The 19976-nt window shown below is 38.8% G+C and overlaps 1 protein-coding gene and 1 pseudogene across 1 annotated transcript; one reads left to right on the plus strand and one right to left on the minus strand.

Annotated features, from left to right (window-relative positions):
* Positions 1 to 1095: 1095 nt before the first annotated feature.
* Positions 1096 to 19348, minus strand: LOC104608103 (QWRF motif-containing protein 2-like). The gene is made up of 6 exons (XM_010273987.3): positions 17439 to 19348; positions 14794 to 14913; positions 12990 to 13106; positions 12800 to 12889; positions 1698 to 1805; positions 1096 to 1607 (listed from the first exon to the last, which is right to left on the minus strand). The coding sequence occupies exons 1-6, from the start codon at positions 18909 to 18911 to the stop codon at positions 1533 to 1535; spliced, it is 1983 nt and encodes a 660-aa protein (XP_010272289.1). The 5' UTR covers positions 18912 to 19348; the 3' UTR covers positions 1096 to 1532.
* On the plus strand, positions 4326 to 5895 carry LOC148791211 (GATA transcription factor 12 pseudogene; annotated as a pseudogene).
* Positions 19349 to 19976: the final 628 nt, after the last annotated feature.

Genomic DNA, 19976 nt, shown 5'->3' on the forward strand with positions numbered 1-19976 from the left:
TATTATTATATACATAACACAAAAAGTTGTTGCATATAGGATATAGCGAGCGTAACGGCAAGCCAAAAGAGACACATTATAACACACCATCCATAAACCATAATATGAGAGATATGGGAAAGATTCAAATTGATGCACAGATATGGGGAGTGAGGAACGAGGTCTGATGATCAAAGAGGATGGCTGTTGGAATTCAAACTTGTCATGCTTTATATATATATATATATATATATAAATTGACTAAATCAAATAAGACGTTTAGGTGTTTAGGTCTTATATTAATGTAAAAGAAAACAATAAAAAGGTTGCCCAAAATGAAAATTGCGGTTTCCAAAGAAACTTGTGCCTCACCAAACCAACCTTGCCTTGCCTGCCGCATTCAGAATTTAAGATTTGGGGTGGCAGGTGGCTACCCTTTTATCTGCTGTTTAGCCAGATTATCCCATTTCCCAAGTCGTCCTACTCCGAGCCACGCACTTCACTTGTTGACTTGGGAGAACTACGGATTTGTCCAATGCAATTTCTGATTTATGCTATAAAACTATACAGTATAAATATTCAAAATGACCACAACCTACATTCTGTGTATACTTTGAGCCTATAAAATTCTGACCCTGGGTTGATTGGTCATTCTCCCTTTCTATTTTCCTACCTCAATGTCAAAAATGATCATCATCAACATTCAACTCCCCCACCTGTACCGTATTTTTCAGCTATTCAATTCAACCATTCTTACCCTACCCGTTACTTCGGTTTTCATTGCCAAATGAACATGGGAGTAATGGACTATTCTCTCGTCGCTACTATTTGTTTTGGATCTAGGTCATGCCATTGCCATGCCACACTGAAACCTTTTCTCTTTCTCTCTTCTTTTATAAATTAATGGTGGATCATGGATGGGGTAAGCCTCACAAGAGTAGCAGCTTTTAATTTTGTAAGTCCAGCTCCAGCATTTTCAGTGGTGGATGTCTAAACTAAACTCTCCTTTACCAGAGGAATGCACTGTTTCTGCTTAGAAATCGATAAATTTCAGATTGGGTTCGGCAGTACTTTTTGTTCTGCTTCAAATGATAATATCATTTTGAGAACAAATAATTTAACAACGAAAGCACAATAAAATTTTCAAAAATATAGTGAAGAATACTCGTGAACAAAGGGGGAAAATTGGGGATCATACATACATACATACATACATACATATATATATTTACATGAGCCTTTCTTTCAACTATGAAAGGAAAAAAAAAACAAAGAAAAAGAAATTTGTATACAATTACTACAAGGGAAAGGCCATTTCCTCATTTCCTGTAACCTGTGCGTACAAAAATACACAATACAACCGGTCTCCATTGGTACCAGAGAGGCCAAATAAGGCTCTCCGCTTCTTTTTTGCCACAACCAAGTCACCAACCATTCAATGCGTTTCACCTTCGGTGCCTGCCTCACAGCTTTTTTTTTTCTTAGAAAAGAAAAAAGAAAACAAAGATTTAATGTGATGTTAGAATTTTGAGTAGAGTCAGATGAAGATCAGTCTAGACTTGCGTTGTCAGGCTCGTCGGCACACGTTTTAGTTGTAATATATGTGTTCTCAGGCTACAATCCTTCACCTGTAACCATATATATGTTTTTTTTGTTAGCGCTATCGACCCCAAGTCAGAAATAATATTGCAGACTAGAAAAACAGAGCTTGCTCAAACCTGCATGGCGGCTAACGTGCACAAGAGATCTTTGCATTGGGATATCAAAGCCCGCTCCTGAGCAGTAACGTTTGCCAGTTCAGCCACCAAGGAATTCATTTCATCCACCTGTTGAGTAACAAATGGCTTCAACTATCGACAGGTAAACCACAATGTAATCAAATGACCACCAACCAACCCCTTTTCTACCACAAACCCATCGAATCTATTTACATCTCACCAAGTATGTACAAAGTACCGAACCCTGAATTCACTCAACTTCAATGTAACATGATTGTCAGAAATTTCTTCAAAAAGGACAACTTTAACATAATCAATACGGACAATACTTTTTTTATCCAGCTAAGATTTCATCCGTATTTCTTGGACATCAACCGAGCTGTTTTCCTAAGTTACTCCTTAACTTGAAAAATATGGCTTAGTAAAGTAATTTAATACATACATACATATGCACCAGCTTCATTTAATATTCGTTACTATCACCATCACCACCAACAATAAAACAAATATAATATGCCCTCTATTCCATGGATGCCAACCACTTTTTAATATTGTCCTGTTTTCTCTTTGCCATTTAAGGAGGAAAAAGTAGGAGACTCCTGCTCTCTCACAGCCAAAAACTAATAAACATTGATAAATAAGAATTAGGGAAATTTCCCAACTAGTACCCTGTACTTTGGTTCCCAAACTTTAAACTGCGACAATTCAGTACCCGAACTTTCAAAACATGACAATCCAGTATCTGCTGTTAACTAGCCGTTAAGTGGTATTTGAAAAAGACACAAATGCCCTTCGAGTGTCATCTAATTTTCTTTATCAACCATCCAAACATTGACAACAAATTAACAGTCTCAAATCCTTGCCTCTTCTGTTCAAGAAAGAGGGGGTCACCAAAATGGCCACTCAAACGTGACCCCAACTTTCTTGAATGGAAAAGGCATTTGTGTCTTTTTCAACTGCCACTTAACGGCTGGTTAACAGCTAGTTAACAGCAGGTACTGAATTGTCACGTTTTAAAAGTTTGGATACTGAATTGTCGCATTTTAAAGTTTGGGGACCAAAGTGGCACTATGCCCAAAGTACAGGATACTTAATCGGGAATTTTCCCTAAGAACTAACATGTACCAACATTATAATATTAATATTATATTCCTCTTTTTTCTGTAGGCAATGCAATATTTATTCCTTGGCACAAAGTCAACAACATAACCCTGTATAGTTTTTTTTTTCTTTTTTTTTTTTGATAATTAGCATTACTCTATATAGTTGGAACAAGGCTTTGTTGAGTTGAGTCGCGGAGGGCCAAGTCAACAACATATGCTAAACACTCCACTACAACACAAGTAATGCAAATGGACTTCCTAGTTCCTACCTATCAGATCAAAACTGATGAATGCTTCTGGCACAAGACGATTGTCATGACAAGTTAAAGAATAAATGATCACTATGGATGATTATGCCATCCATCCAACCATCAGTTATTGTTTTCAATATTCCAAAGCATGCAACTAATTTACAACTACTAGAAATATGCTAATTACAAGGTAGAATATCAAAAAAAAAAAAAAAAAGCTCTGCATCGTTATGCCTGTAACAGTACTTGGTACAAATCACATCCGATATTCTGAGTTTATTTGAGATTTCTTCCTTCTTTCTCTCTTCCAGGATACAGAGATTTTTTCATGTCGAAACCCCAGGATATATCACCTAATATGGTGCAGTACTTGGTGCAAATCACATCCAATATTCTGAGTTTATTTGAGATTTCTTCCTTCTATCTTCCAGGACAGGTTGTACAGAGACGTTCTCATGTTGAAAGCCCAGGATATCACCTAATATGGTGCAGTCCTCTTAAGGTTATTATTTTGTTGACTACCATCAGGATAGCTCATTCAATTATGACTAGGAATGACTTCAGAGGTATTTCAGCGGCCATAGCAGGTTAGCTTGAGATAATTGGTTTACAGCAACCATTAGAGCACAGCACCCCTTCCGCCTTTCCTAAGGAGTTAAGTTTAACAGATCCAATGGGTTGGGATAGAAATTTGAACTTCCCATTGATTCCAAAATTAGCTATGGGATTTGCTCGGGATGATGCTAAAAGGAGTAAATTCTATTGGAGAATTGCTCTTATGAAGTAGGAAGGTAGTTCATTATCCTTACGATTGTAACTGTTCCTCTGTTTGGATGACTATTTGAGGCATCTTGTTGTCCTCTCACTGTGGAGGAGGTGCATGCATGATCCTTTTCTCTTTTCATATTGGTAAGGCTGCTTGTGGTTTGGTTTTAAGTGATAACAGGACTTTCATAAATCACATTTGGTTGTGATGTGTAGAGTCAGACTGAATGTTTGGTCTGCAAAGTGGGAAAACTTCCCTCAAAATATTTGGGGTTAACTCTTGGAGATAGATGCATCTCAAAATTAATTTGGACCTAATCATTGAAAGGATTGATAACAAGTTGGCAGCATGGAACGCAAGGTACCTGACGAATGGGTGGTAAGCTGGTTCTTTTGAAAAATGTGCCATCTAGTCTCCCAACCTACATGATGGCTCTGTTTCATATCCTAGTCTGTCTGGCAAATACGATTAAAGAAGATGAGGGAGTTATTCTGGAAGGGGTGGAGAGATGAATTCAAATTCCATCTTGTACAATGGAAGTGTTTGCTCTCCTAGAAGGCTGGGAGGTCGAGGGATGAGTAGAATGAAGGAGATGAATTTGTCTCTACCACGAAAATGTTCTTGGAGGTACAATGAAGAGCCTTCAGCTCTGAGGAGGAGAATTATTGCTGGGATCTTGGAACAGAAATTGGGATCCAAGGCAAGTAAAATTATCCTATAGCTGTGTTGTATGGAAGAGCACTGAAAAATCTTAGGGTAAATTACAAAGACCCCCCCTGTACTATGGGGTCTGTGACAAAGACCCCCCTGGATCCACCAGCTTTCCGTTGAAATCGACCATTGCAATATTTTTTAATCCCCATACTATCCTTGTAATAACTATTCCGACAATTGGGAGGAAAACACTATTCATCTTCTCTGACATCACGATACACGAATAGCAGCGGCAGTAATCCCTTCTACCTCAAATTCCTTCACATTTCTCTCTCCCTCTCTCTCCCCCGATCTCTCTTCTTTCCCTTCCCCTTTCTCTCCTCTCCTTTTTTCTTCCCGCTTTCCTCTGTTTTCCATTACTCTCGGCCATAACCGCCACAACTCGTTGCAGTGGCTAATTCGGTTGTTGAAAACAGACTGCAAGGCCTATTCCCAGGCCTCAAAGTTGCCTTACCAACAATGAAGGCCGGAGTAACAATCGAAATCGGCAGCAATGGAGTATTATCATCAGGATATTTAATCCTCCTGTGAACGCATTGTACAGGGGGTTTTTGACAGTACGACGACTTAGCTGAGCTTGAATGGCTCTTGAATTTCGTGGAGGAATCGTTCTCAAGCGACGACTTGCAAAAGCTGCAACTGATTTCTGGGATGAAAGCGCACACGGATGATGTGTCTGAAACTCAAGAATTCCAACCAGAGAACAAACAAGAATAACTCGATATTTCGTCCAGAGAAGTCAGTTCCCGCCAAAGCGAGAAGCAAGCGTTCCCGCGCTGCTCTGGACAACTGGTCTTCAAGACTGCTTGTACCGTCTCCGACAACATCGTCGTTGGAATCCGACGTTGCACGAAAGGGACACCGAAGAAGAGAGAAAGTTCAGACGGTACAAGTGGCAATGGCAAGGGGCGGAAATGCCTGCATTATGCCACCGACAAGACACCGCAGTGGCGGACCGGGCCCATGGGTCCGAAGACACTTTGCAACGCATGCGGTGTCTGGTATAAGTCAGGGAGATTGGTCCTAGAGTACCGGCCGGCAGCGAGCCCGACATTTGTTCTCACGAAACACTCCAATTCGCATAGAAAAGTACTGGAGATTTGACGACAGAAGTTGCAGAGGGCTCAGCAACAACAGTTCCTTCACGCTAACCCAATTTTCGATGTATCTAGTGGTGAGGATTATTTAATCCATCACCACGCTGGGCTCGATTTCAGGCAGCTAATCTGATTGATCAGTACGGTTTAGCAGATCCACTCGTGCAGAACTCAATTCAGCTCGACAGTTTTAGCAGACATAATTCTCCGGAGAATTTCCATAATTTTCTGATTTTCTTGTTGTAAGAGATCTGATTTTGGTCCTAACTTTGAAACTTCGTAGGTTATAAATTCTCTGCCGCAGAATTACCAAGCAAAAGAAAATGGGGGAAGAAGGAATGGATATGGTACTGAACTCTAATGTTTCTATTCCTTTTTTTTTCTTGTCAATTTTTTTTTCTTTCCATTTCGGCCGAATTGGGCAATTTCTGGAAGAAAATATTCCCATTTTGGAGAAATGTTTGTTTTGTTTGCACTCTCATTTTAGTGTTTTAAAGCTTCCTAGGGAAGAAAATATGTTGTGCAGTTTGCACTCTCTAGTGCTAGTTCTATTGTGATAAGTGATAAGCGCCCCCCCCCCCCAGAAGAACGTCCACTCTCTACTGAAATCTTAGGTTTGGCTACTCGAAACCAGGTTTGATTGGTTGGACCATTAGAATTTCAATTCTCATGTGATCGGAGCCAACTGATAAACAAGAAGCATGTGGCGGCTATGGCCGAGAGGAACGGAAAACAGAGGAAAGTGAGAAGGGGAGGAGAGAAAGGGGAAGGGGAAGAAGAGAGATCGGGGGAGAGAGAGAAATGTAAAGGAATCTGAGGTAGAAGGGATTACCGTCGCTGCTGTTCATGTATTGTGAGGTCGGGGAAGATGAACAGTGTTTTTCTCCCAATTGTCCAAATAATTATTACAAGGGTAGTATGTGGATTAAAAAATATTGCAATGGCGGATTTCAACAGAAAGCTAACGGAAGAAGGTCTTTGTCTCATGGTCATAGTACAGGGAGGGTCTTTGTTGCAAAACAAAGTACAGGGGGGTTTTGTCACAGACCCCATAGTACAGGAGGGGTCTTTGTAATTTACCCAAAATCTTATGATCTCTTTAGTATGAGGTGGGAGGTGGAGCTCGGGTGGGCTTTTGGGAAGACATTTGGGCTAGGGAGAGACCCCTGAAGGATGAGTTCCCTCGGCAGCATGACATAACTTCTAACAAACGGTCCTCGATCTGGACAATTATGACACTGGGCATGGGTCCCTTGGAACCCTCAGTTTGGAGAAGGTTAAATGATTAGGAGTTCAAATCAGCCCCCCACAAGATTGCGTCCCACAGCACACCCCCGCCATGTATTGGGAACATCTCCCGATGATGACATCATCATTTCTGGTATTATCATCGGGAGATGTTCCCAATACACGGCCGGAATGTGCTGTGGGACGTTATGGGGGCTGATTTGATCTCCTGTTCATGACCCTTAATAATATCAATCCAAACAGAAGTCTGATGGACAAGAGAATATGGGTGTGGGACAGCTCTGAGTCTTTCTCTGTGAAGTCTATGTATAATGATTTGACTCCATGGGACGGCAGTGGTTTCCCTAGCTCACAAGTCTGATGCAAGGCAGTCCTGTTCAAGATTTCCTTCCTAGTGTGGGTGGCTGCTCTTGATAGATGCATTAAGCTGAAAACCTATTGAAGAAAAGGCTGGGCATTGACAATCCTCAGTGCATTTTCTGTGATAGGTGCCTGGAGTCAACAGACCATCTGTTCCTTCATTGCAGCTTTGCTACACCCTCATGGGTAAGAGTGTTACCCTGTTTTGAGATGTTTTCCACAGTTGGTAGTGCAGTTTCTTGAGGCCTGGCAAAGTAAAGGTTCAAAAGGAAGGGGCAAGCTCGTGTGGAATATGTTTCCTGCAGCAATATTTTAGGCTATTTGTGGGAAAGAAATATTCAGATATTTGAAAACAAATTCTATGAGGAGACTGATGTGGCTGGAAAGTTAAAAGAATACTGATTTCATAACAGTTTTTTTTTTTTTTTTTGATAAGAGTGTTTCGTTTCTGTAATTAGCTGATACCTTCATCTTTTGTATATTCTCTCAATGTATAGTTCCTTGTCGTACATGGGTGCTGCTTTTGTTTAATGAATTTATACCTATCTTTCTCTCAAAAAAAATCAAAAATAAATAAATATCAGTTATGTTTCTGATAATAGGTTTTTAGTTATTCATTTTAAATTGTCCCGGTATTGAATAGGAACCAACATTTTGACCAGAATTGCAATTAAGTTTCAAGATTACAATTTATGAAATGGGAAAATATTTGATACAAAATTCATTTTGTTGAGGTCTCTTGTACGCTCTTGTTTGTTTTCCTATTTCTAACTTTTCCTCTATTGCTTTCTATGACCATCATATTTTTCCTATTGCTTCCCGATATAAGGTCACTATTGGAGATTTTTCTACTATTATTTGTGGTTCTATATTATATTCACAATTAAATTCTATTATTTGTGGTAGGGATACAAATGGATCAGATCATGATCCGATCTGAATCCAAATCCAGTCATATTTTGTCGGATTTGAATAACCCTCTGTCGGACTTTCGGACCGGATTCAGATCACCCCTATCCAATCTGAAAGGATCAATTCCAATTCAGCCTATACATATTTAATTAATTATAAACATATCTATTTATAAAAAGGCATGTATATATTAATATATTTTTAACATATTTATTTATAAATATGTTTATATTGCATTTTTTTGTAAATTCTTTATAAAAAGACATGTATATATTAATATCTATGATGAAAATAGTTGAACAAATTACTTATACTTTTTTTTTCTTTATATAAACTTTTATGTTTTTTCTTTTAACAATTTATTAAAATTTTCATAATTTGAATCAAATCGGATCAGATTTGGATATCCGGCATCCTTAAGGATTTGGATTCGAATTGCCACTTATGAGATCCGATCAGATTTGGATTCAAAGAGAAAGGAGGATCTCATCTTTTTATTTTTCTCATAAATATCTTTTTTATGAAAGATGTCTTATATTAAGAATAATGAAGATGCACAAGACCCCCCAGCTCAAAAAAAAGCACCAAATTGGGCTGCATTAAAAAGTTGTATGATCCGTATACCTCTCACACTTGAGGCATACACCTCCAAGGTATCAACGCCTCTATATGCCTTGAGCATGTTGTTCCATGTCTGCTCAACACTCTACTTCATACAGCATTAATGGCCTTACACATTACAACTGTTCTATAAAATTTTCCTTCTAGTCTAAGTAGGGATGGCAAATTTCCTCATCTAGTAAAAAGAAAAGGTGCATATGTGTGTGTGTATGTTATATGATTATATCTATGTTAGTCCTGTACAATTATAAATGCCACTACATATATACATTATATGTGTCAATTTCTATGTTAATCTCAGCTGTAGGTGTTGGATTGTTATTGTGTGTTGTTGGAATTTTATTATGTGAAAAATAATGGCATCATGCAAATTTTTTCAAGAAAAAGAAGTTTTTGGGTAATTTTTTATTCAAGCTTAATTTTTGGGTTTATCCATCATGATTTTTTTTTTGGAGTGGATACATGGCTCAAACCCAAAAATAAAAAAGTGGCTACTATGGTGCTATGTGAGTTGGATCAACATTCAACTCAAATAGATGTTAGTTAAGTGCTAAACCAATTGCGATTAATGATTTTTTTTCTTTCTTTTAAGTAAATATTTTTCAAAATCATATATGGGCTCCTATGCCCTTCAAGCCCAAAGCAAGCTTTTAATTTGAAAAAAAAAAAAGAACTTGGGTATTCAAATCCCTGATGAGGACCCATCCCCATCCAGGATCAGGGATAGAGGTTCATTTTTCTGCCCAGCAGGGACTGAGGATGGGGATAGGGAGTATAGCCTCCACCCCATTGCCATTACCAAGTCTAAGTGGTATCATCTATCACATAAGACTCTAGATGCACCCCCTCCATTTTACCCATCATGTTCTGATTCTATGGGCAACATCCCCAATCTCTCCCTTGTTGTGGATTATTGAACCAAGGTAAAAGAAGAGGTCATGTTGAGTTATCTCTTGGTCTCCAATGAATTAGAACTCTAAGACAAAGGAGTAAAAAGTCATTGGTTAAGTACTTTAGGAGTTGAGTTTTCTTTCAGTTAAACTATGATAGTGCCAATTCTCTAATTTCCATTTTTCTTGGTTCTAGTCAATGTTTTGAAAATTGGAATGGACATCAAATTGAAAGGACCCTACTTCATAGCTTACCATGGTTCAACCAATTTGACTACTGACATCACAAATATGTTCATTTCAAGAAAAGTGCACATTCTTGTTTCAACCACAATTCGACTGGTTCAATACCAATTTAAATGTGGTTCAATTAGGATTGACCAAAGTCAGTGGTTTCTGACCATATCCAAGGAAGTTCACCGCTAAGAACTAGAAAGAGGCCCAGTTTCAATTAAACATCCAGTCCAGTTTAATTTTCAAAATATTGGTTCTACTAAGATTGGTAACCCGTAGTGCCTGTAACTCTGTATGTATGCCATTAGTGCAAAAACATGGAAAATGATACAAGACCACGAATGATTTTCAGTGAGTGATTCCCAATCCCCACTGAACAAAGGATGCCCAGGGTTCTCCTCTTGTCTTCTTTTGTAAGTTTCCTAAATTCAGCCACTAGAGGACTGAGTTGATCAAGTAAATCTTGTTTTAATTATTTCAATTATCAACCTTTACATACTTCCTCAGTTCCTCTAGAGAAACTTGTCCATATCAAACCTTGGTAAAAGCCAGATTTGATTCAACCATCTTTTATATTGAAGGCCCATTTCTGTCCCATTAAAATATCCTTCAAAATTAGCACTAAAAACCCTAGTTGTCGATGTTCCCAATTTCATGAACTATCATTGCTTTGTGCCAAACCATCTCAGAATCCCTCCAAAGTTAGTTCCCTCTTTTAGACTACTCTAAAGTCTAAATACCATTGTAAAATAAACAATTCAAAGAAATTTCATTCCAAATCTCATCTTGCTGAATTGTTTCACTTGCTCTCTCTAAAAATTTTTGCATATTGCAGCATTTCGGCCTTCGGCCCTAAAGTAGGTTTGAAATTAAACCTTGCTCCCTGTAATTCTCTGTTTTTTTTTTTTTTTGTTGAAAAGTAAAGTAAGAATTTTATTAATCAGAAAAGACTCGTTACAACAGGAGAGCTAACCACAACTGACTACTCAGAACACAGAACCCAAATGGATTTAGATCTAAACAACTCAGGAACATTCAAGTTTTTAAAATTAGGGGCTACAGACACCCAAGAAATCAGCTTGCTAACCGCCTGCTGCACAATCTCCTCCGTGCTCTTTGATTTGTTGCTAAAGACTCTTCTGTTCCTTTCTGACCAGATTACCCAAATCACAGCCACAGGAATGGTTCTCCAAATTAATTTTCCTTTTTTCTTCAGACCTTGAATATCCCAGCAAAGCAGCAGATCTTGAACTGAATTTGGCATGACCCAACAAAGACCAACAGCTCCTAGAAAATGAAACCAGACTCTAGAAGAGATAGGGCAATGGATGCACAACAGAGAAGGGAGACCTATACAGATGCGGACTGGGCAGGATGCCTCGATGACAGAAGTTCAACTTCAGGAGTGTGCACCCTAGTTGGGGGCAACCTAGTCTCATGGAAGAGTAAAAAACAAACAGTTATGGCAAGATCAAGTGCAGAAGCCGAATATAGGGCCATGGCACATGGAGTTTCAGAACTTCTCTAGATCCGTTCTCTATTGGAAGAAATCGGTGTTCAGGCAGAAGAACCTATGATACTATACTGCGATAACCAGGCAGCAATTAATATTGCTCATAATCCAGTCCAGCATGACCGAACTAAGCACATTGAAGTAGATAGACATTTTATCAGAGAAAGGGTAACTTCTGGAGAAATTTGTCTTCCATACATTTCTTCTGATCTGCAGCTTGCTGATGTCCTCACAAAAGGCATTGCAAAGAATAAGCTGGAGCATGATCTACGCAAGTTGGGGATGTATGACATCTACTCCCAACTTGAGGGGGAGTGTTGAGTGGGCCGACGTGTGTTTAGTTTATTTCCTTTTAAATTAAGATGTTGTTGGGCCTTGGGCTCATTAGTCTTTATTTTTTTAAAGAGTTGTAATTACTTAGGTTGAGTTGCCGCCCTACTTAGGGCATCTTTGTAATATCTCGTACTTAAGTTAATTATAAATAGAATGAGGGGCTGGCGGCTAGGGTCAAGCCAATCTATCCTAGTCGACCTTCTTCTCTTTTCTTCCCTTTCCTTTGTCTCTTGCTGAAATCCCCAACTTTCTACTCTTCCTTTCACAAGAAGCTTGGCCGATATCAGCACATAAGGTTTTCTACTTGGTGCACATTGGTACAGAAGGGGAAAAGCCTCTGCTAAAGGTCTGTCCAAAGACCAGGGATCTTTCCAAAATTTCAGCCTACCACCATTTCCCACCTTAAATCTCACACCTTCATAATCACAGGAAGACCAAAATTCTCTTCAACCTTCCATAAACCTGCCCCTTGCCCCATTGCTGCCATGTCAGCCGATTTCTCAGAAATCAGTTATGAGTTTGTTTCGTAGTGATTATCAGCAGTGATTTTTGTGTTTATGGGAATCACCGAATTTGCTAATTTCTCTTTTCAACTCAATTTTAATAATCATTTTCTGACCAATTTGCCGATTTCTCAGAAATCGACCAAACCAAACACCAAAATAATCAGCAATTTTTTGAATTGCTGATGTGGCACTGACATGGCGCCGATTTCTCATCTGTCCCAAACAACATCTAGGTCTCAACCCTCTAAAGTCTAAAATAACAATTCACTTTAACGGTTAAACCTTTTCATCAAAATTGCTCAGCCCCTAGATCATATAAGTACTGCATTACACTGGTTACAGAACATGTCATACAATAGACATGGGCACGTAAGAGGCCAAATAATTATGATTGGTTCTCAATGAAGATAGCTATTATTGCATCTCCCACGACAAATGCTTTTAACGGACAATTAAATCATCTATCTGACTAAATTTTGGTTCGTATGATATTCTAAAAATTTGTAATTGATATATTTAGTAATCAACACCTGAACAAATGAAAAGAGCTTTACCTTTGATAGCAAAGAACATATCGAGGATGCCATTGCCTGCATCACATCAACTGCTGAACCAACAGCATCCTTCACATTTTGGATATCTGCCTGTTGAAATAAAGAGCAAAGATACATTTTGTCAAGAACCATGTGCCCCAGTGGAGTGTTCAAGATAGCACAGTTCAATTAAGAATCTCAAGAAACAGACCTTTGCTCCACAAACAACTGGGAGGCGGAGAGTGCTAGCCTTCAGAGCTTCAATAGCACCCGATAAGGAAGTGAAGTGGTCTCTGTCCAGAAGAGACCACTCTTCCAAATAAGCCATCTGCATTCATCGTGTAATCAAGATTCAGAGGTAGATAAATGAAGAGTTAAAGGAGGGTAGAAACAACCCTGTTCCATGGCCCTGTAAAACTTGGAAAAACAAGGTTTTTTAATAAACATTTATGGAAGCTTATTAATCTAACACTTCCAAACAGCATCTCATGTGATGCTCATAAAGTCAAAGAAATCATTCTATAATCCTTGCATATTTGAGAATTGAAATACAAGTTCCTGATTTCTTTGTGATCTAAGTATCTAACATATGCATCATGCATACCCAGACCCAGATAGAAATGGATAAATAAGTGAATTTATTCAGCAGATTAGAAGCAATGGGTATTTGAAGATAAACCGTGATTCAGATACTGGTAGGTTTAAACGAATTCATTTTATGATGCTTTGACCAAAAAATAAATAAAAAACTGGTCCAGTTGGGGTTACACAATTTGGTAAATCTGTTATTCATGAGTGAGATATTTGAAGAGGATGCAATGCACCTGTTCAGTCAATGTAGGGTGAGAAAGGTTTCATTTGGTCCTAGTTTTTCCGGATATTTAGTCAATCAGAGTTCAGACCAAGATCAACTGCATGAAATCTTTTCTTGTTGACTTACTATTTCTGATGGTAAAAAGGTCAAAATTGTATGGAGCATGATACCAGACTTGTTGGGGAATATGCCAGGAGGGGAATAGAAGAATTCTTTATGTGAAGCCAAGCAATCACATTGTGGCTGGAGCATGTCAATTGATTATGGAGTGGTTATTGGCCATAAAGATTTGCATCAAAAAACAATTAGTGATCTTGTGGAGCAACATTTATAGTCCGCTAGTGCAAAATTTACAGCTCTACGGTGCTTTTGTGGTACCAGAACAGAATAACATATTTTTTGTAGGGTAGCAGATCCGATAATTTAAATGGTTCTAAAACCTTTCTCCCCAAACCAACCTTTTCTCTTTTTACTTTTCCTGAGTCTAAATGTGCCTCTCAAGTAGCATTTTGTGAATTTGCATGCTACGAAAAAACAAGTCACTTCATTTAACTTTTCCAGCTAGCATTAGGTTCTCTTGATACAATGTTTTATTTTATAAACAAAAACACTACAACTTACATAAAATGATGGATAAGTTGGTTATCCATGTGTTCATTCAGATGGATTTTGAGTTGGTCTATTGACATAAATATGTAAAACCTAATTTACTCATGGACGAATGGGGGGTTTTGTTGCAACTAAACCATCCTAAATCAAATAGTGCTTTGCAATTTCTTAAATCAGCTTTTCTCAGAGTCAAGTTGATGTTAGGCTAGTGCTGGCTCCTTGGGGGAGTTCAATAGCTTTGAGGTACTAAAGAGTCTTGTGCTTAACATTTCATTATGTTTTCTTTTGTCAATGTTATGACATACTGAAAAACGCTTCTTTTTCATTGTTATCAAACTTCTGCAGGCCTGCAAGGTCTTGTCAAAACCATTTTCATATTCATTTTGTTACACTGATAATGAATAAAAGGCAAAGGAAGAAAAGTATCAAATGAAGGATAGGATGCACAAGTAACATTGAGCAAGTCATTACCCTAAACCTAAATGAAAGCAGTTTCAGAGAAAAAAAAGGAAAGAAGAATAAATCAAAGTCTAAAGGTTCAACAGATCAACATAAGAAGTAGAACCAACTGGAATGAGCCTATAGATCTTACTTGTCCTTTAAGGATGGAAGTGAGTTTCATGTTTTGCCTCAACAATTGTAGCTTGATTTTCTTAACTGTGACTGAATTACGCAATTCTGAAGTGGTTGCCCATGCATTATATAAATGTTTCTGGAGAGAGAAAAAGTAAACATATATTTAGATGAACAACAGAACTAAGGTTTCATTATAGAGAGTTTGTCTAACCAAATCATTAAAACAAAGGATAAGCATCAATAAATGCTATGAGGCAACCAATATTCTGTTTGAAGTGGTAGTAAAATAGCCTGAGCTTTGAACATGAAATGGACCCAGCCTTGGATTTATGCCAATGCCATACAAAAACAAACCACATAAGAAAAATTGTTAACCGAGACACGAGAGAAGATAAATAGTTCATATAACCAAGTATTTTAAGATTAGCAGGTCCACACCAATTAGGAAAAGGAAAGGATTGAAAGAACTGTCCACATTCCATAACCTTGGACAAGTTCTGGTTGAGACATTACATAACTGATATTCAATATTGTATCTTAAAACAGTAAGCCCTTTCACTTTCTAAATTTAGATCAAGTAACTTGAATTATCAAATCCCAAAGAACACTTCATTTCATGGCTTCCTTTTGATGAAAAAACTAAACCTTAAGGCTACACTATTGTAAGTTTAAATGCTTACTCTTTACCCTTAGGAAGCCAGGGGGTACCATTCTCTCTCATGAAAAACAATTTATTGAGTGTTAAGGTAGTAAAGCAAAATACTAAACTTAAAGTCAAATAACTAAAATTCCTTGAACTCCACAAAATAGAAGATCCATTAACATCAAATGTTCTTTTTGTCAAAGTTATACCATTAGTGCACCTTTATACACCCAAACAAATAGAGAAAAGGAAATGATACAGTCCCTTCTACAAGTGTACATACACACCTAGCTAACATCAATTCTGTGAAGTTACTAGGAATGGCCCCCAAACTCCCAACAAAAGCACCATAGAGCGAGACCATATTTTAGCAGTAAAAGCACGTTTAAGAAGTAAATTGGAGACTAACTCGTTACTCTCACTATGCATGACACATTCATGTTCAATTGGGAGTTCATGGGATATAAGGCGATGATTCATGATTGATAAAATATTATCTACCAAAGCTGTCAACATGAATAAAACCACTTTTGTTGGAATAATAGGGCTTCAAAATGAACCCATCAGGAATCAAGTTCTCCCATAAATCCCTTAAAGCAAAAGCAAAGGATTTTACAAAGATCCCTTGACGTTCCCTGACCACCACCTTCCTTGGAATTTGAGGGGAGAACCCAACTCAAAGATGAAAAAAGATTAAATTTGGATCCTGATCTGGAGGACAGGAAAGTTCAATCTGCAATTGTTTTGGGGTTTGTTGAATGTTCTTTGCAACTGTTTCTGCTTGGTAAGTTGCACTCTTCTCTTGGTACTTGTTCCTTTAGGTTGTGTTTAGTTTGAAGGAAATGGTAGGGAAAGGAAGGGAAAGGTAAAGAAATCTTTACAAACCTTGTATAGGTTTTCCTACCTTTTCCTTCAAACCTATACAAGGTTTGAACAACAAGTTCTCATTGATTTTTCCCCATCTTTTTTTTTTTCCCTTTTGAGTCACAAACAATAACATTTTACCACCATGACACTATTTGTAGCCTTCCCCCTTCCCCTTCTTTATTTAATATAACTATATAAGTTCGTTCTGAAAAACAAATGACAGGGATGGACTTTAGATAAAGGAATTTCATGCTCAGAAATGACATGTCAGGATTTGAGCCTTATTTTTGAACTCCATATAGCATCTTAAACAGAGTGAATGCTACAACTCCAAAGATTTGGGGTCACCTGGTGGTGTGGGATAACTATATCATTACTTGTGAACTTTTGAACTACAAGAGAAAACTTAAAATATAACTGCTTCAATAAACTCTATTCACCCATTTGCTAGATAAATTGTCTATAAAATTGTATTTAGAAGACTTAAGTGGAGTATTTTTTATCAGTATTGAGTGAGGTAAAATTACTAAAATTTTACAAAATTTCTCCCAAGCCTATGGTTGCTCCCATGACACATGGCATTGTTGTGACACCCTACAAACATTAAGCTAATTATTCCAAACCCTACTAAAAGGTGTACAAAGCATCTCTCCTTCAGAATAGATAGTGTGTCTAAAGCAAATTTATCCATGAATTAGTTGCATCTTCCCAAGATGAAGCAACTCATGCTTCTTCCTACCTTCTGATAGTTATCCATGCAATTAATGTCACATCTAATTTATGATCCATAAATAAATGTCATATCTAGTTTATGAAGAAACAAAATGGTCCAATTTGACCAATTTTCATTTCACAACAAACAATACCAAGAGCAACTGTGACATTATACCAATCTCTTAATTCCTCGGCCTTTTCTTCATGGAGTAGAAAGAAACTGGAAGTTCCTAAAGTTTGTTACAACCATTTGGGGTATGAACATCGGTGATGACAAGGCTGAAAGAAATTGCTAGGCGAAACGCTTGCATACCAAAAATCATTATGCATCAAACTAAGCCTCGAGCATGTATATAATACATTATCCATTAATTAACACAAAACAAAAAGGGATACGTGGAAAACAAAATAGGCACTATGAATTTAGAGAGGCATACCTCTGCAGTCAGCCTCTGCAACAACAAGGCAGCATCTGCTCTTGCATTTACAAAGCGCCACTGCAAATGGCGGTTATACAGAAGCCTCAAGAGATGTGCATCAACAATCCGGTTCTCCCCCATCTTCCCTCTCCGAACATCAACAGAAAAACTAAGAATTGAAGGCGTATTAATGGAATGGCCACTCAACGTGGCAGTTGCTACATTCCTCATCCGTGACGGGCTGGGCATTCCCCTGGACGGAGAAGAGGTTGAATTCGTCATAAGCTTACTAGGGGATGCAGGCCTAATGTGCCCCCGGAGAGGTGATGACAATGCCCTGCTACTGCCACTTGAGACTGTTCGAGGTGACGATATGGGACTATCACTTAGTGATTTCTTAGATGGAATGAGTTTGGGAGGGGCTGTTGTCCTTAAGCCAGTATTTGTCGACAATGGCGAACTAGGGTCTTGCAAACGCCGCAATCGGCTGTTTGTCTCCTGCCAAAACCTCGCAGGGACACTGATTCCACGAGGCCCAGTCCGAGCTCGAGAAACCCCGTTGCATTCCTGTGCTCCAGAAGTGCTGCCAGAGGAGACACTCTCGGTATCAGATGCAGTGAGATCGGAGGGCAGTATTGATCCATTTGCCAAATTGGCTTCCGGTGCAAGCTGAACAGTCTTCACCAAGTCGACATTGTTTGAATCGCGATGTAATCTACCATCAAACGATGCCCTCCTACCCTCTTCGATCATTGATTGCTGCAATGCACGAACCACAGTGCCAGATCCAAGGAGTTTCTTCTTGTCACCGGTGCAATCCAAACTTCTTGTCAAGGGATTCACCTGCCGGGCTCTACCCGGCCAGCGATGCTGATCAATGGGTCTTGAGTTCTCCGTCTGATCTCCTCCCCCAGCTCCAGCCCCATCAACCTTCCCTCTCAATAGCGTCGTCTTTCTCCTTTCCGGCGTAGCCTTCCTTGCGTTACTCAAATTGGGTGTGGGAGTGGCCTTAGTCTTACTAATCGGTAGTGAGAATGATTCCCCTTGAAACGAAACTGACAAACTCCGGGTAGAAGTGAACAACATCTTCGAAGCCACTGAAACTTCAGCGGCATTGCCCGTTCTCGAATCGGGTAGCGGCGTGGTGGGTCGAGGAGTAACCGGACGTCTCCTCTCGGCCGACTGAGACCGTTTGATCACAGAGGGTAACGGTGTCGAAGCTGCCATCGAAGTGGTGGGTCTCGAAACAAGAGGAGATGGACACCGTCTGAAAGAAGAGGAGGAAGTTGAAGTGGTGGAAGTGAAAGGGGACATGTACCTAGAAGTGATTTCTCTGGATTTGGGTCTCCGAGGACCGACAACGCCATTGTCTCTTTCGGAAGGTAAAAGGGGAGGTCTGGTTTGGTTTTGATGAGTCGCTTCTTGTTGAGAGGAGGTCTTGGGGTTCGGTGGGTTAGGTGAGGCATTAGCAGAAAAAGCAGCCACCATCATCAGACGAATTGAAAAGGAGAAAAAGAAATCTCCACTGTCTTCACATCTCCTCTCAGACAAGAACAAAAATTAATCTGAAAACCCACAATTCATCTGATTATCTTCTCCTCTCTAGCCACCAAAACCTGCAAAACAAAGAAGACTAAAGAAACCCAGAAAGGAATTTTAGAGGATTAAACATGTGTAAGAAAAAGCCTTCTCTGGTCTGGTCTGTTTTGCGGCTTTTTTGAGAGTGAGAGAGAGAGAGAGAGAGAGAGAGAGAGAGAGAGAGAGAGAGAGAGAGAGAGAGAGAGCAAACGTGAATATGGGTGTGGGTGTGACTTGTGAGATGGGAGAGGTGTGTTTTATTAGGGAGCAGGAACAGAGACGACGGCCCGCTACGCTTTTCCGGCGAGGATACACGCAGGAAAGAGAGCGAATCGGAAGTTGATTTGGGCGAGAATTAAGAGCAAAAATTGTAGTCTTTGTAGTCATTGGGAGTAGAAATCAAGGAAACGAAATACACATGATGTAATTGCTCTGAAGTTTGAATCCTTAATCAATACCCTACGATGAGAATATTGGGTGTGTTATTTGAAAATATTATACTATTTATAAGAGGTCATATCACGAACAAACGATTCCAATCCAAGAGCAAGGGTTGTTTGTCTTCATCAATGGTTGAAAGCAGGTGGGTGTATCATCATGGCCCCACGAAACATCTAATGAAAATGAAGGGGGAGCTTGCGTTTTGTGAAGCTTTGGAGAGACGTTATGTTAGGTTTGCTAAGTGACGTCTTATGAAAATCTCAAAAATATATTATTAGAAGATCCTCTTCTTATCATTATTTTTTTTGGGGACGGTAGTACCCTTCTGCTTTGAGTAGGTAAAGCTACATACATAGATTTGGGCATGGGGTGCTTTGTCATTTAATCAGTATGTCCCCTAATTTACTCTTATCCGATATATACATATATGCCAAAAAAAAAAAAAAATCGTACACATGATATATTTAAAGCCATGACTCGTGAAATATAAAACAATAATGAACAGAAAAACCTAATAAGAATAACAACTCTAATAAA

The sequence above is a fragment of the Nelumbo nucifera genome, chromosome 5, assembly GCF_055504915.1.
Source record: "Nelumbo nucifera cultivar China Antique chromosome 5, China Antique-T2T, whole genome shotgun sequence".
In the NCBI taxonomy this organism is placed as follows: domain Eukaryota; kingdom Viridiplantae; phylum Streptophyta; class Magnoliopsida; order Proteales; family Nelumbonaceae; genus Nelumbo; species Nelumbo nucifera.